General features: G+C 41.0%; 1 protein-coding gene across 1 annotated transcript; it reads left to right on the top strand.

The window, feature by feature from the left end:
* The first annotated feature begins 279 nt into the window (after nt 1-279).
* Nucleotides 280-14,890, top strand: CUNH5orf24 (chromosome unknown C5orf24 homolog). The gene is made up of 2 exons (XM_056124526.1): nt 280-597; nt 10,284-14,890. Exon 2 carries the CDS (start codon nt 10,287-10,289, stop codon nt 10,851-10,853), a length of 567 nt encoding a protein of 188 aa, XP_055980501.1. The 5' UTR covers nt 280-597; nt 10,284-10,286; the 3' UTR covers nt 10,854-14,890.
* The last annotated feature ends 818 nt before the right edge of the window (nt 14,891-15,708 follow it).

Below are 15,708 nucleotides of genomic sequence, written 5' to 3' on the forward strand. Positions count from 1 at the left end.
CCTCGGCTCGGGTGACTCGTGTGTGTGTGTGTGTGTGTGGTGTGTGTGTCTGTCTGTCTGCCTCGGGGGGGGGCGTGTGTGTGTGTGTGTGTCTGTCTGTCTGTCTGTCTGTCTGTCTGTCTCTGGGGAGGGGGGGCGGGGGTCTCTCGCAGCTTTCGGCGGCCTACAGGAAGAGCCTCATTGGCTCGGGCCTAGGCCCCGCCTCCGGCCCACTCCCACAGTGCGCTTGCGCGGCGTTCCTCCGAGCCGCCCCTTCCCGGCCCGGTTGTCGGCGGGAGATCGGGTCTCGCGATGAGTGCGTGGGCGCGCGCGGCCGTCGCGAGCTCGCGCACGCCGCGGCTCACCGTGCGGGGCTGGGCTGGCCTCTTCCTCCTGCGAGCGGGGCGGGACCCTGCGCCGTGGCTGTTTCCGAAGGCGGCGGGCAGTGCACCCGCCCGCGATCGCTTGTCCGCCGCTTTCTCTCCGTCCCGCTGCCCCGTCCGCTCCGCGCCGTCGCCGAGGCGGCGGGCCGGGAAGCGAGTCGCGCCGGCGTGAGGTTCCCAGCCGATGGGCTGCCCCCGGGCGCGCTGAGGGGCCGGGCTACTCCCAGCGGCTGAGGTAGGCGGGGGAGGCGGCGGGGTCGGGGCGGCGGGCGCTAGCGGCAGGGAGACCCGAAGGCCCCGAGGTCGCGTCTCGGCTCGCCGCTGACGAGCGGTCCCCGGCCGCTGGCGGAGCTGGGGCCTAGCGACGAGCGGCCCGGGACGCTGCCTGCTCTCGGCCCGGAGCCATTGGTGGGGGGTGGGGGGGTTCCTCCTGCGGCGCGCGGGAGTGGTCGCCGTCGCTCGGCTCCGAGAGATCTGCGCTGCAGGCCCCTCGCGGTCGCTTTCGAATGATCGCCTGCCCGGCTTCGAGATGGACGCCGGGGCGGCGTGGCCTGTGGACTTCAAGTGGCTCGTAGGACTCCCGAGGGCAGCGGCCGCCGAATCGGTGTGTGTATGGGGTGGTTGTGGGGAGGGGGCGACGCCACACACTCCCCCCCCCTCCCCTCCGCGCGCCGGGGCGTGCACCATCTGCAAAGTTGTTATCGCCCGAGCCCGAATGGTGGCTTTGCAGGCACAACAGGTCACCGGCTTCTCAGCGCCTCGCGTCGGACCAAGGGGTCTGGCCCCGGGGAGGCGGCGCCGAGGGGCACGGTTCGGGCGGGGAGGACAAAGAGGGCCGTTATTTGCGTCCGGCCCCAGGCTCCAAACTTTGCGCGCTGGGAAAGGGCATCCAAGCCCCGGCGCTCGTTGCTTGGTCTCTCCGAGTTATTTGGGGGGTAGGGTTAGGGGTGAAGGGAGGACAGAAGTGTCGTGCATGCACTTCGGTTTCGACCCAGAAAATCGCGATTATTCTGTGCCAAGGGACCTGAAAGCAAGCTTGCAGAATTAGGTGACGTTTGGAAGACATACGGACACTTGGATTTCTTGCAAAAAAAAATATTTTTTTCTCCCATGCTTAGAAAAAGCTTCATGAGTGCTTGGTGAAGTGACTAAAATTGGCCCTAGAGCTTTGTGTTGGCAGTAAATGACTGCCATGCTGAGAAGGGAAAGGGAAAGTGCTCGCAGAGCGGCTCGTAGCAAGGATTTAGGATTTACATGCACTGTAAAACAACTTTAGGTTCGGCAAGTTTTAGTGTGTGCAGTAGTAATTTCAGTGTAGCCCTAGTTAAAATGTAGAATGAGGTGCCGAAGGAGAAGCTCTAGTGGACTCGTTTGGACAGGATGGACCGTTTTGAGAAGGTGATTCGTCTTTGTGAGCCGGTTTTTGTAACTCTTGTTTTCATTCAAGTGAGATTTTCTAGAAATGAAGTGTTCAGTTCTGAGTCTAAAAAAACATGGCCTGTATATGTAGTGAACCTCTTCCTGTACAGGAAGATGCTTTCAAGAAGGAGCAATTGGCTGGCAAGCCCCGAAGTGGGAATAAAGAGGAATTACTAATGTAGGCTTAATGCTCATATATGCAAACATTGCATGCAAACATAACCCACATTTAGATATGTGTAGTGTAGATATATGATGTGGAGTATATATAAGTACAAGTAACTATGCACAGGAGATGATTATGCCCACAGAATCTAACGGTGCTGGTTCCCATCTTAAGGTTGAAGTCTACACAAAGAGCAAACTCAGGAGACTTGAGCTCAAACTTTGCTTGCAGGAAGCCTGGATTCAGTCTTTCACACTACATAGTCTCCTGACCAGCAATTTCAGACTAGTTTACAGCACAGCCCTAGAAACCACATTCACACACACACAAAGTTGAAATCTGAAAGCAAATAATTCCTTCCTGAAGTAGATAACTTTAACATTTTTATCATTTTTGCCATTTTAACTATTTACATTTTAATATTTTAACTATTTACATGGCTCATATTCTTAGTTCTTTCTTGTCCAGCTTGTTAATAACTTAATAAGCAAAATATTATGCTTATTTCATGACTTAGCAAGAAAGGGAAATAGAGAACATATAGAGGACTTCTGTTGTTTAAATCATTGTCCCATCATCTTTCCCTTGGAAGAAATGGTTTTACTACTGACTAGGGGATGTGACTGAGTGTAGATTGCTGCCTTGTATTTGTGAGATCCTGGGTTTTATTCTTGGCATTAAGCACTTCTCCTAAGTTCTAGAATAGTGTTTTGTGTAAAATTAGCCCTCACATGGAAGTTCTGTCTGAAATAATTTTAAAGACACAAATGCCTAAGTTTCTGAATGAGAGATGAGAGGATTACTTTCTTCTGAATTGCAGGTCTGCCTTTATTTTTTTTTCTTTTTTTGGTTTTATGGGTCACACCCTACGGTGCACAGGGGTTACTCCTGACTCTGCATGCAGGAATTACTCCTGACATATGGTGACCATATGGGATGTTGGGAATTGAACCCTGGTTGACTGTGTGCAAGGCAAACACCCTACCCTCTGTGCTATTGCTCCAGCCCCAAGGTCTGCCTTTTTAATAGTGTAGTTTCTTTATTTTCCCTTCCCCATCCCCATTCCTGGTGTGGAGTTTTCTATATTGGTTGATATCCTTGTATAAATGACAACACCTATCTTTACAATTTTAATGTGGGGCAGAGCAATCATACAGCAGTTAGAGCCGATAGGGTGTTTGCCTTGCACAGGGCTGACTGGGTTTGATCGCTTGCATCCCATATGGGTCCCCGAGTATGGCCAGGAGTAATTCCTGAGTGCAGAGTCAAGAGTAACCCCTGAGTATTGCTAGATGTCACCCCAAAGTCATACATAAATAAATAAAGTTTAATGTCAGCTTAAATTTTGAATGGTAATAGAAGTACTACTGAATATTCTGATACGTTAAGAGAAAATGAAGTTAAGGGTATTAACGTCTAGAAGGAAAGGTTTTAATAAGTCTGTGGTAAGAACTTATCAGACATCGGTTATTAAGCACTTAAACAGATTGTAAGAAGAAACATTGTTTTCCCTTTACTGGCAGAAACATACATTTTACTCTACTGTGAAGGAGAACACACACTTTCCTGCCTTTATTGGAATTTTGCATTTTGGTGATTTCTGTGAATATTTTTTTCTTTCCTTTTTTTATTTTTTGGCAGTGCGGTGAATTGAACCTAAGGCCTCGGACATGCAAGGCCAGACCTCCATCACTGAGCACATCCCCAGCACTTGGCTGGTGAATTCCAAATAATAAAATTGAGAAAGGGATTATTTTTCTCTTGTAATTTATTCATAGCTCTGAGTATGTTTCTCTTGTAACTTTTAGTTCAGCTTAATTGGTAATAAACTGGTATTTTGTTGCCTTTCTAGTTCCTATGTATATTTCTCAATTGGTTTGCAATTTCAGGGGGAGAGGAATATGGGTGGTCTCTGCAAATACCAATCTTGACTTCAAATTGAAAAATAAATCTATTTGTCTTTTTAAGAAATATATGTTTATTTATTTTGGGGGGGCACAACTGGCAGTGCTCAGGGCTTACTCCTGGTGGTCTTGGGGGACCAAATGGAATGCCAAGATTTAAATCTGGGTTGGCCTAGTGCAATGGAAGGGCCCTACCAGCTATATTATCTCTTGGGCCCAATATTTGCCATTTTAGATGTTATCTAAATAGAAGGTATTTATTGATATTTGGAGAGATGAGAACTAAAGAAGTGAATAAAAACATAAGAATATTTTCATTTGGGTCTCGTGTTTTCATTTTAATATTGCTAAATGCTTCTCATGGTAGTAGGTGGATTTTGACTCCCAGGTAGTATTAGCCAATATCTGAGAAGAAATTTCTTTTACCTCCATGCTTGGGAGCCTGAGGACCACTGCTTGTGATGATCCTGAACTGACCATTCAGTGGTTCAGTCCTGGGGCCTCCAGAAACTCACCCATGGTACTGGGGTCAGGGACACAAATATGGTCCCTGGAATTGAATTCATGGCCTTGCATGCATCCCTGACCCTTGAGCTCTCTCCCTTAGTGAGATGTTTGTTCACAAATTGAAAGCATAGAGGAGTGCACAGATAATTAAATCTAATAGAAACTGAGTGCTGCTAAGCATCTTACAAGGTATAGGATGACCCTTCATGGGTATTATCTGACCCACATGTTAGTGCTGCAATTGAGAAACCTTGGTTTACTTGTATTCTATATTGAAATGATTGGTTTGAAGTCATATCTGTATTTGATTCCCCCCTTTTTTAGGAGGAAAGAACATTACATATGATAATTTACATTGCTGTAAACATTAATATTTTGTTATTGATGTTGAAGTTTGCTCTCCTTAGTTGGAGTGCTTGCACATGCTTGTGGAGACCTACACTCTGAGATGAACTATGGTGTGCTTGCCAGAGATGGTTGCAGTGCTTATGCACTACTGTGATGCAGCCAAAAATAATTTGTGGCACCTGGTCACAGATATCAGGGCTCCTGGGATTTTTCTTGGCACAAGTGGGACACTGAGGATTTGAACTTTGTGAGCATACTCTTGTGGGGCAGCTACTCTAAGCCCCTGTGCTATTCCCCCAGTTCCATTACTGTAAATTTTAGAAAGAATAAGACAATTTCAGAGGTTTTATCCTTTAGCCAATAATGGGATATGGGAGTCAAGGAAAGGAAAGGACTCATGTGATGAGAAGTTGGTATATAAACCTCCAGATACTCTGAAGATAACTGTTTACCCTGCCATAAAGATGGGATTCTCTGATATTCATTATTTCAGGGGCCAGGAAATCAAGTTTCATCTTGAGCACCATGTCGCTTTCCAGGTACTGCCAAATATGACTTTGGTAGTCCCTAACACTTTGCTCATGAACCCCCCAACAAAAAACTTACTTGAGAAGATGACCCCTAAATCTGGATAACTGTTACCCTTTTATGTAATTAAGGACGCGGTAGGAAATTTATCTTAAGCCTACAAGAACTTGTTCAAAATTACATATCAAGGTGAAATGTCTTGGGGGGAAATGGTTTTTTGGTCCATTTTATGGAGGTCTTTCTGAACATATTGTTGGGGATCTCTGTCAGGCACAGGGAAAATTTCCCCACCCTCTGATTTCTGTGAGGTTAGACAAACAACATCAAATAGCTGAGTAGGAGAAAACAAAATTTAATGTGTATGAAGAATTTGTACGGGATGTAAATTATAAAAGTTGAGACAGTCCTTGACCAGAATGATAATAATAGCTGGAAATGATCATGCTGGACAAGAACTGAGTGTTAAAAGTAGGTAAAGGGATATACCTGATAATCTTTCAATATCTGTATTGGAAACCACAATGCCCAAAGGAGAGTGGGGGAGAGGAGAGAGAGAAGACCTTGCTGCCATGGAGACAGACTGCAGAAGGGTGGGGGGTTGATGGGAGGGAAACTGGGGACACTGGTCCTGGGAAATGTACCCTGGTGGAGACATGGGTGTTGGAACACTGTATGACTGAAGCCTAATTTTGAACATCTTTATAAGTGTCTTTCTCACAGTGATTCAGTAATAAAATCTTAAAAATAAAAATGAGATAACCCAGGAATATATATCATTTGTTAAGGGTCCTATATTATATTCTATGTAATTTTTTTTAATGAGGGGATAATGTGACATGACAAGGAGAGGATGAATTCATGTGACTATATTTTGCTGTTATATTTCTCTGATTTAAAGCAAAACAGCACCTTTCTTGAAAACCCTAAAGTTGGGTAAACTGTATTCTTGAGGTAATGCTATTCTCCTCAGATAACAAGGCTTCAGTTAACCTTAACCATGGTGACAATGAAAAATCCTAAATCTAGTCATTTTGAGAAAGAGCTTATCCTGGCCCTTCTGGGGAGACAAATCCCATTCCCACCCTCTTCCCTTTGGCGCTTTTCAAAGGAAGTTCTGTATTTTGGAAGGTGGGATGGTATATTCCTTTGTTTTGAGAAAATAGTCCAATTTCTATAGGTGGATTCATAAAGTTAATTCCATATTGTTTGTTCAGTAATAGACATTTTAAAAGTTTCCATAGTCTGATGTTATGGGGGAGATGAACTTTTTTTTTCTGGGATAGAGAGTATAGAAATAGGTAAGGCTTTTGCCTTGCATGTGACTGACCTGGGTTTCATGTGACCACATATGGTTTCCTGAACACTGCTCATCTCTGCCCTCAAATTCTTTTCTGCTTTCAAAAAATGATGTCATTTATCAGATTATAGGTCACAGTCACCTTGCTTTACTCTTCTTTTATTAGGCTTAGATTTTATTCTCTGCCGCCTGGGAAAACAGGTAACATCCTGTCTTGCCTTTTTTTTTCTTTTTTCTTTTTTTAATTCTGAGAGGTAATTATATATATTAAATTTTTTTATCGAAAATTTTTTATTTTTATGGAGTATTGCTGAGACTGGATCTTGATACACATTTATGAAACTTTTTCTAAGTCTTAATTAGAAATATGTTTTTATCTTTCTTACACTATTGTGTAATAATAATAGTATATTCTATATAATTTTTTTTCTTCCTTTTTGGACCCTGACTCTGCACTGAGGAATTGCTCCTGGCGGTGCTTCGGCGACCATATGGGATGCTGGGTATCGAACCTGGGTTGGCTGCATGCAAGGCAAATGCCCTGTCTGCTTTTGCTCTGGTTCCATAAGCTCACCTTTTATGTGTTTAAATGATACAATTTTGTGGGGGTAGCTTTTTACAGTGTTTATAAAATACCGTTTTTAAGGAGAAAAAAAATCATAGAAATTTAAAGGCAAAGCAGAGACTACTGTTTTTTGTTTTACTTTGGTATTTTGGTCCATACCCTGCAACATTCAGAGGCTGTTCAAGGCACTGTACTCAGGAATGAGCCCTGGCCATGGGGGTCCATATGTGGTGCCAGGGATTCAAACCAGGTTAGCCTCAGGCAAGGCAAGTGCTATAATACCTTGTACCGTCTTTCCTACCCCGTGCTATTTTTTTTTTTTGGTTTTTTAAAAAAATATTAACTTATCTTTCTTTGTTGTCATTGTGATGTCAGGTAACAGTTATTCTGGTGTCTTGGGCGGCACACTCACACTTATTACAGTCCCATACTTTGTTGCATTGTTGCAGGAGTGCCTGGGATTGAACTTGGTGATGTAGGGATGAAAGTGGTGACCTCATGCATGCAAGATTGGAACAACACTGAGTCACATTCTTGGGTCTCTATACTTGTTTGATCTCAGGTTAGTTTTTGTTTGGAGACAACACCTGGCTATGCTTAGGGTCTTTCAGCACCGTGCTCAGAACTCACTATTGGCAGTGCTTGGGGAACCATACAGTACAGGGGATTGAACCTAAGACTCCTGTATATAAAGCATTCACTCAGCTCACTGAGCTTTCTCTACAGCCCTATGCTGTCTTAAGTTACGGGAGCTCATAAGGGAAAAAAGATCCATATCATATTTATTATCAAGGAAGAAAGCAAATTGCACATTCAACTTTTTTCTTGAAACATACCTTCCAAATAAGATGGTTTTTAACCTTATTTTTGTGTTTTTGATTTTTGAGTCACATCTGTTGGTACTGGGGGCTGCTCCAGCTCTGCTTGAGGGTCTCTCCCTGTAGTGCTCATGTAAAACATGCATTTAGCCCATGACCATATTTTTGAATTTTGGGGGCCAGACCCAGCAGAGCTCAGGGCTTACCCTTGGCTCTGTGCTCATGTATCACTCCTTGGCAGGGCTTTAGGGACCATATGAGGTGCCAGAAATTGAATCTGCGTCATCTGTGTGCAAAGCAAGCTCCCTACCTGTCTTTCTGGCCCCCATATGTTGTAATATGGATTTAAATCTGTTTAGAGATGTCTCCATTATAATGATTGGAGACCTTTTTATATCTTATATTGGTAATGTCTCCTGTTCAGATGGACTATCTTGAGTCAGAAGATTATATTCTTAGATTGCTTCATCTTGTATATATAAAATCTGAATTTGTTATAAATAATGATGATGAGAACGTAGTTATGGAAACTGACTAGTTTAAAAGTAAACTTGTGTGTGGATTAGGGGCCAGTGGGCCAGAGCAATAGTACAATAGGTAGCGCATTTGCCTTGCACACTGTTGACCTGGATTCAATCCCCTGCATCCCATATGGTCCCTCAGCACTGCCAGTATTAATTCCCGAGTGCAGAGCCAAGAGTAATCCCTGAGCATTGCTGAGTGTGGCCCAAAAGTAAAGTAAATGTGTGGGGTTGAGCAATAGTACAGCAGATAAAGCACTTGCTTTGCACACGGCTAACCTGGGTTCAGTTCCCGGCACTCCATACGATATGATCCCTCAAGCACTGCTAGGAGTAATCCCTGATTGCAGAGCCAGGAGTAAACCCTGCACACTGCTAGGCATGGCCCAACTCTTTCTCTTCCCCCCTCCCCAATGTGAAAAATATAAAAAGTCAAAGGGCTGAAGACAGTACAGAGGGTAAGGTGACTACCTTTCGTTTACCTGACCCAGGTTCACTCTCAGACCCTGCATATGGTCCCCTGAACAACACCGGGCATCATCTCTGAGCACAGAATAAGGGCCATCACCAGGTGTGGCTAACAAAACCCAACAACCAAAAAAAAAAGTCAAAAAAGCTATTATAAAGTTATATGTCACACAATTGTCTTATTTGGGGCCAGAGCAATAGTACAGCAGGAAGGATCCCTGACATCCCATGTGGTCCCCTCAGCATCACCTAGAGTAATTCCTAAGTGCAGAGTCAGAAGGTAAACCCTGAATGTCTCCGGGTGTGCCCCACAACAACATCGCCCCCCCAAAAAAAAATTTAAAAAAATAGTTCTTTTTGTTTTGAGGCCACACCTACTGGTGCTCAAGGGGTATTCCTGACTTTGTGCTTAGGGACTCGTTCCCAGCAGTACTTGAGGACTTGATAGTACTGGGGATCTAACCCTGACTTTCCATATGCAAAGGATGCCCAAAGGAGCACTTAGCCCATGGAGCTGTCTGTCCATTTCAAGAGGGTTTTTTTGTTGTAGTTGTTTTTTGTTTTGGGTCACACCCAGCAATGCTCAGGGGTTACTACTGGCTTTGCACTCAGGAATTACTCCTGGCGGTGCTTGGGGGACCACATGGGATACCGGGGATTGAGCCTTGGTTGGCTATGTGCAAGGCAAATGCACTGCTCCCTGTACTATTAATCCAGCCCCCAAGAGTTCTTTTCTTGAGGGCTGGAGAGATAGGGCATTTGCCTTGCATGCAATCTGACACCTCCTAACGGTTCTCTGATTCCAGCCAGAGTGGTCAATGCTCACAGTTGAGTGTGGCTCAAACTGTTTCTCTAAAGTTCTTTGTTTGTTTTGGGGCCACACCTAGCAATGCTCCAGGATTTCTGTTGCTTCGGCACTCAGGAATTACTCCTGGTGGTCCTTAGAGAACCATATGGGATGCTGGGGATTGAACTCTGGTCTTTTCTGTGCAGGCCAAGCTCCCTACCCACTGTACTATCTCTCCAGCCCCAAGAATGTTTTTCTTGCTACTCTTTGTGGTTTGATAATCTAGAAGAACCTACAAAATATAATTCTGTTTGTTCATTTTCCAGTTCCTAAACAAAGAACATTCTGTCTGCTAAATTAGTATTGCAGTTGTTATTTTCTATTGCATTTGTTCCTACTTATGGTTAAATTGAGAAAAATTAATATCTTGAAATCTGCTGGTGTGTTTATAAATGGTCCAAGTTCTGCCTTTGGCTTAATTTTAGGTACCTGTGTAGTCGTTTGGAGATATGCTATTTTCCCACTAAATTCAGTTATACAAATTTATACCTGTACTTGTGAATTTATACATATTTGTTTTTTAATTTTGGTAGAAAATGATGCATCCTGTTGCCAGCAGTAATCCGGCTTTCTGTGGGCCTGGCAAGCCTTCCTGCCTCAATGAAGATGCTATGAGAGCTGCTGATCAGTTTGACATATATTCCTCACAGCAGAGTAAATACAGCCACACAGTCAGCCACAAACCAATGGCTTGTCAGAGGCAAGACCCCTTAAATGAAACACATTTGCAGACTACAAGTGGCAGAAGCATAGAGATAAAAGACGAACTAAAGAAAAAGAAAAATCTCAACCGATCTGGTAAGCGAGGCCGGCCTTCAGGAACTACCAAATCAGCGGGATACCGGACCAGCACAGGCAGACCCTTGGGAACCACCAAAGCAGCTGGATTTAAGACAAGTCCAGGCAGACCTCTGGGTACAACTAAAGCTGCGGGATACAAAGTCAGCCCAGGGAGACCTCCAGGTAGCATTAAAGCTCTCTCCCGTCTTGCCGACCTTGGTTATGGCTGTGGCACTGCTGCTTTTCCTTACCCTATGATGCATGGCAGAGCAGTTCACGGGGTAGAGGAAACCAGTAGTGAAGTCAAGCCACCCAGTGAGTAAATTGAGGCAGGAAAAGGGGTCAAATAAAAGGAAGATTGTCAATTATCCCAAAGCTCCTTGAATTTATTTGACATACATGATTTTGTGACCTGGGCTTTTCTAAATTTGTTTTTCTGTTTGATTTTTTTTTTCCTTGATTTTTTTGAAAGCTGCCATATGCTGATCTGCGCTCTCAGAGCATGAGCAGTGGCATTGTTTGTATATAGGTTCACTTGTAACAACTAGATAATTTTTGATTTTCCTTTAGTTAATGGTTATAGCATTACTATTTTGGGGCCATTCTGACTATAAGATTTATGTCATAAACAACTATACCATTAATTAGTTTCTAAAGTAAGTCTACAGTATAAAACTAATATCTAAGATATTTTTAACTAATGGAACAAAGTTAATTACTTGAGATAATGGCTATGAGTTTTTGTAACATTTTATTTTCACAAGACAGGAAACGTTTCTATGCTTTGGCATTTACACAGACTTCAGATATTAAAAATACTATGTTTAGAGAGATAGTACAACGGGTAAGGTGCTTGCTTTGTATGCAGCTGGCCCAAGTTGGATCCCTGGCATCCCATATGGTCCCCGAGCACCACCAGGAGTGATTCCTGAGCATAGAATCAGGAGTAACCCCTGAGCATCACCAGGTGTGACCCCCTCCCCAAACAACAAAAAAAACACCCCCTTCCATGTTTAATGTTCTAGGATTAAGCCGCTTCTTATTTATTGATCTACATGGTAATTGATTTAACCATTTTCCAATAAGAATTCTTTAATGTTTACCTTTAGCAGTGGTAGGTTGTATAATTTTAATTGCCTAACAGCATATATACTAAACACTACAAATAATTCATACTTATAGAAAAATTTGAAATTTTTAATAAAACCTACACATTACATTTTTTGATGATAACAGTAAACAACATTACTTAAGGTTTGCCTGTAGCTATAGTTTCTGCATTTTGCCTTTTATATACTCTTACTAAAGCATTATGTTTAAAACTTGTTGGTGTTCATTTATTTAGAATGGTTTTTTTTTTCATAAGTTTTTCATAAGTTTTCCCATGCATTAGCACTTACTATGGTTTCAAGTTTGTATCTACCAAAGGACCCAGGTTGAACGGTAGACTGTAAAGCTTTTATAAGCAAAATGCAGTTTTCTGTCAGAACTCTCAAATTCATCTATGCATGAAACATGTAAAAAAAATGCTTATTTTAATTAATAATCAAACTGTGTCTCTTTTAGTGAGACCACTCATCCAAAAAAATTTTTTTCCAGCTCTATTTGCTTTAGAAGCAAGAGAGAAAAGAAAAATATACTGGGAAGTTATGTATAGTAGGGACAGGGGGAAATCTCTCTTCTTTCGGAAAGTGACATTCTTTGTAAAATACCATTATTTATTCTAAGTTCTAAATATATAAACTTTGGATTTTAAAAAAACTTCCACTGACCTTTAGGGTTATAATGTAGTTGTTTTTTAAATACTTTCAATATTAGAATATAGATTTTCAGAACCCAGAAACTTAAAAAATAATTAAAACCTTAAAAGGGCGCATAATGTTTAGGCTTGCTGAGGTTAATGCAAAGTCGATTGCAAATAGATGTCGTGTTTCATACCTTTTTTATCAGGAAAAAAGCAGCAAGCCTTCAGGTGTTCCAGTGATGCCTGACACAATGAGGTGGACTTTATGCTGCTCTTTACAGTAAGAGGTGTTACATTATATGTGGGTACTGTGTGTGCACTGGCATCAAAGACAGTGACCTCAAAAATCTTGGCTTTGCACAAACTATAGAGAAAAATACTGAATCAGTTGTAACATTCTGGCAGCTAAATTGCTTCAAAGTTTCTTCTTACTGAAGCTTAAAGCATAAAGCTTTTAATAATTTACTCAGAACAGTATAACTTCTGACACACATAATTAATTAAATTTTTTTAAAAATAATTATTCTGGACATATAACCCAGGGCTTCACAACATGCAAGGCAGAGTGCTCTACAGCTGAGCTATCCCCAGCCCATCAAATGCTTCCATCTTTTTTCATATGTTCATCTATCTACTTTTATGTATCAGTCATTTAGCTGTTTTTCGAGATGTTTAGTGGTTGACTGCTTTCAGATACTCGAGTTTGAAAACAGTTTTTAATTAAATGTTAGAAATTTAGTTATATTTGTAATAATACATATTGTTGTCAATGATCTGATTGCATATTTTGTGGCATGTCCATTTGACATTTCCTTTTCAGTTTATTTTCATTCCAGATTTTCTCATTCACACCATTACCTTTCTGCTTGTCCTTTCCTATATTAATTCCCCTGCCCTTTGCCCTCTACCCTTTAGCACATCTACTCAATGGTGCTGTGCTGTGTGTTGGAAGATAAAAGCAGGTGTATTGTATAACGAATTTTGTATACATGTTAATGAAATGGTGAAATCAACTAAAGGAAGTGTGTTTATAACAGTGTTTATTAATAATCAGGAGCTATGTCCATGGAACAAGGGGGGAAAACGAATGGCTACAGTTGTGAATGGATAACATCCTTTAAGAAAGCTGAATTTGCTGTTCATATGAGCAATGCCTGGTGTATTAGATCTGTTTGCTAGTTCCTGGTTCCAGTGACCTTTCTCCTTATGAAGTTTGTTGGTGCCATGCTGAAGAAAAAGACATCTAAGTGAGAACATGAATAAAGTCTTAAAATAGGCAATTTTTTACTTCTCTATAATCTAAAGACTACATTGTGCATCTTTTGTAACACTGTCTCTTGTCATGATAAACACTGAATAGCATGTTAAACAATTGCCTATACTTTAATATAAATCAGTTGGGGAAAACTGGTCTTTTCCTCCACTGTATGGTTGTTCCTTGAAAGGTAAATCGCTAATTTTATATTGTGTAATTCTGTTCTTCACAAAATAGGTTTCACTATTCTGTATTAAAACTGTTGGTCAGAAAATGATCTGCTATTCAAGTAAGTTTGCTTTACTTTTTTCTTTAAAAATTATAACATGCCTTATTTATTACTTTTATTAACAAATAAGGATTTAGTATAATGAAATTTTCATTTTTTGACAGATACAATCTTGCATAACTAATCTTTAGTAGGGGATGATTTTGATACTATCTTTGGAGTTTTGCACTGGATTAAAATATTGGCCTAATGTATTGGAAGAAATAATATAACTGATTAATTTTTACTATTTGGGGATGTTTTTAAAATGTGTCAATTAGACTAAAAATTCTTTATATTTTTAATTTACTTTTTAAAATAAACATGTCAAAGTAATAAGAATGATACTCATTCCAAACCAATGTTTGTGTGAATTTACATACATATTATCATGAAAATTTTTGAGTTAAGGAGGAAAAATATTATTTGGATCCATAATTAAATGGTGACCAATCCAGTATAAGAAAACCCAGTGTGTGAGCTAAAGAAAACTTCTTTTTATCTAAGAAGCTTTAAAAGAACAATTCAGGGGATATTGATGATAACCGCTACTTGGTCAGTCATTGTCTCTCTATACAGTAAAATTTTATGATCCCTAAATAAAATACAAGGGTACACTACAGTTATTAAAAATATTCTTTCTCTGACCTAAAATATTTTGATGCTATTATGTTTTCATTGTAGTGTAATTATATGCTATTAAACTCTAGGATGTATCTAAATCTTTCCTTTGCTTTTCCCCTTCCTTGCCCTAAGTAGATAAATCTGTGCTCTCACATATAACGTATTTAATTTTTAAAACTTAATGCGATAGTTAATCAAGTGTGTGATTTATAGTGATCAGACCACTTTGATTAAATTCAGTTTCCTTTTTCACAGATAATTACAAAGGAAATAATTACCAATTAACTGATAAAAGCACGCTATCCTCTGCTGTAAAAAGTCTAAATAGATACTGTGTATGTTTTTATGTCCATGAACTTGAGCTACTCGTGTGCAATTATGTGTATGGGAATGGAGTAGTGTTCATGATTTGTATCTACATCATCATATGGATGTATATTTATTAATAAAGTCATTACTTTAAAACCAACTTTGTTTATTTATTCAAGAAAGGGAAAGTTTTTAAAATGGAATTATTTCCTAAAACTGGAAATTACTTATCTTTGGGTGTGCTTTCTGAAATTTATTCATCTGCATTTTTTGTAAATGTTTCTATAGATTCAGGGATTGGCACTACAAAAAAAAAAAAAAAAGAAATCCCTGGGATCACCAATAGGCAAGCATCTTGTCTCATATCTCTGTCTGGCATAGTGAGATTTTTAAAAATACGCTTTTGGTTTTGGGCCACACCCAGCTGTACTCAGGGCTTACACCTGGTTCTATCCTCAGGGATCATTTCTGGCATACTTGGGGGACCACGGATTGGACCCGTATTAAATGTGTGCAAGGCAAGCACCTTACCCACTGTACTCTCTGATGCTTGATGTGTCTTAATGGAGAGAGGAGGTGTTTGCTTTGCCTATGTCTGTGACAGCCATGACCCTGGTTCAAATTCCTGGCACCATGTACAGTTCCTGAAGCACCACCAGATTTGACTCAAAACTCTTCCCTCTCCTCACCCCAATAAATGAAAAAATACAAAAGAAATTATGTCATATAGAAGTTGTGATTTTAGGTTAGGCATGTAGCTTAATAAAGCTCTTGGATGTCTGAGGCCCTTGTTTGATCCCTGTGTACAGAGCCAAGATTAGCCTTGCCTTCAAAGCAAAAACAACCTCCCTCACAAAAGATTCAGATCGTAAACATGGTCAGATTTTTGTTTTTCTCATTTTGGGGCCACACCCGGTGGAGTTGAGGGTTTCTAGCTCTGTACTCAGTTTACTTCTGGTGGTGGTCGAGGAACAATGC

The sequence above is a fragment of the Sorex fumeus genome, unplaced genomic scaffold, assembly GCF_029834395.1.
Source record: "Sorex fumeus unplaced genomic scaffold, SorFum_2.1 ptg000051l, whole genome shotgun sequence".
In the NCBI taxonomy this organism is placed as follows: domain Eukaryota; kingdom Metazoa; phylum Chordata; class Mammalia; order Eulipotyphla; family Soricidae; genus Sorex; species Sorex fumeus.

Coding starts and splice junctions, on each gene's coding strand:
- CUNH5orf24 (XM_056124526.1), top strand. CDS start 10,287: ATGATGCATCCTGTTGCCAGCAGTAATCCGGCTTTCTGTGGGCCTGGC.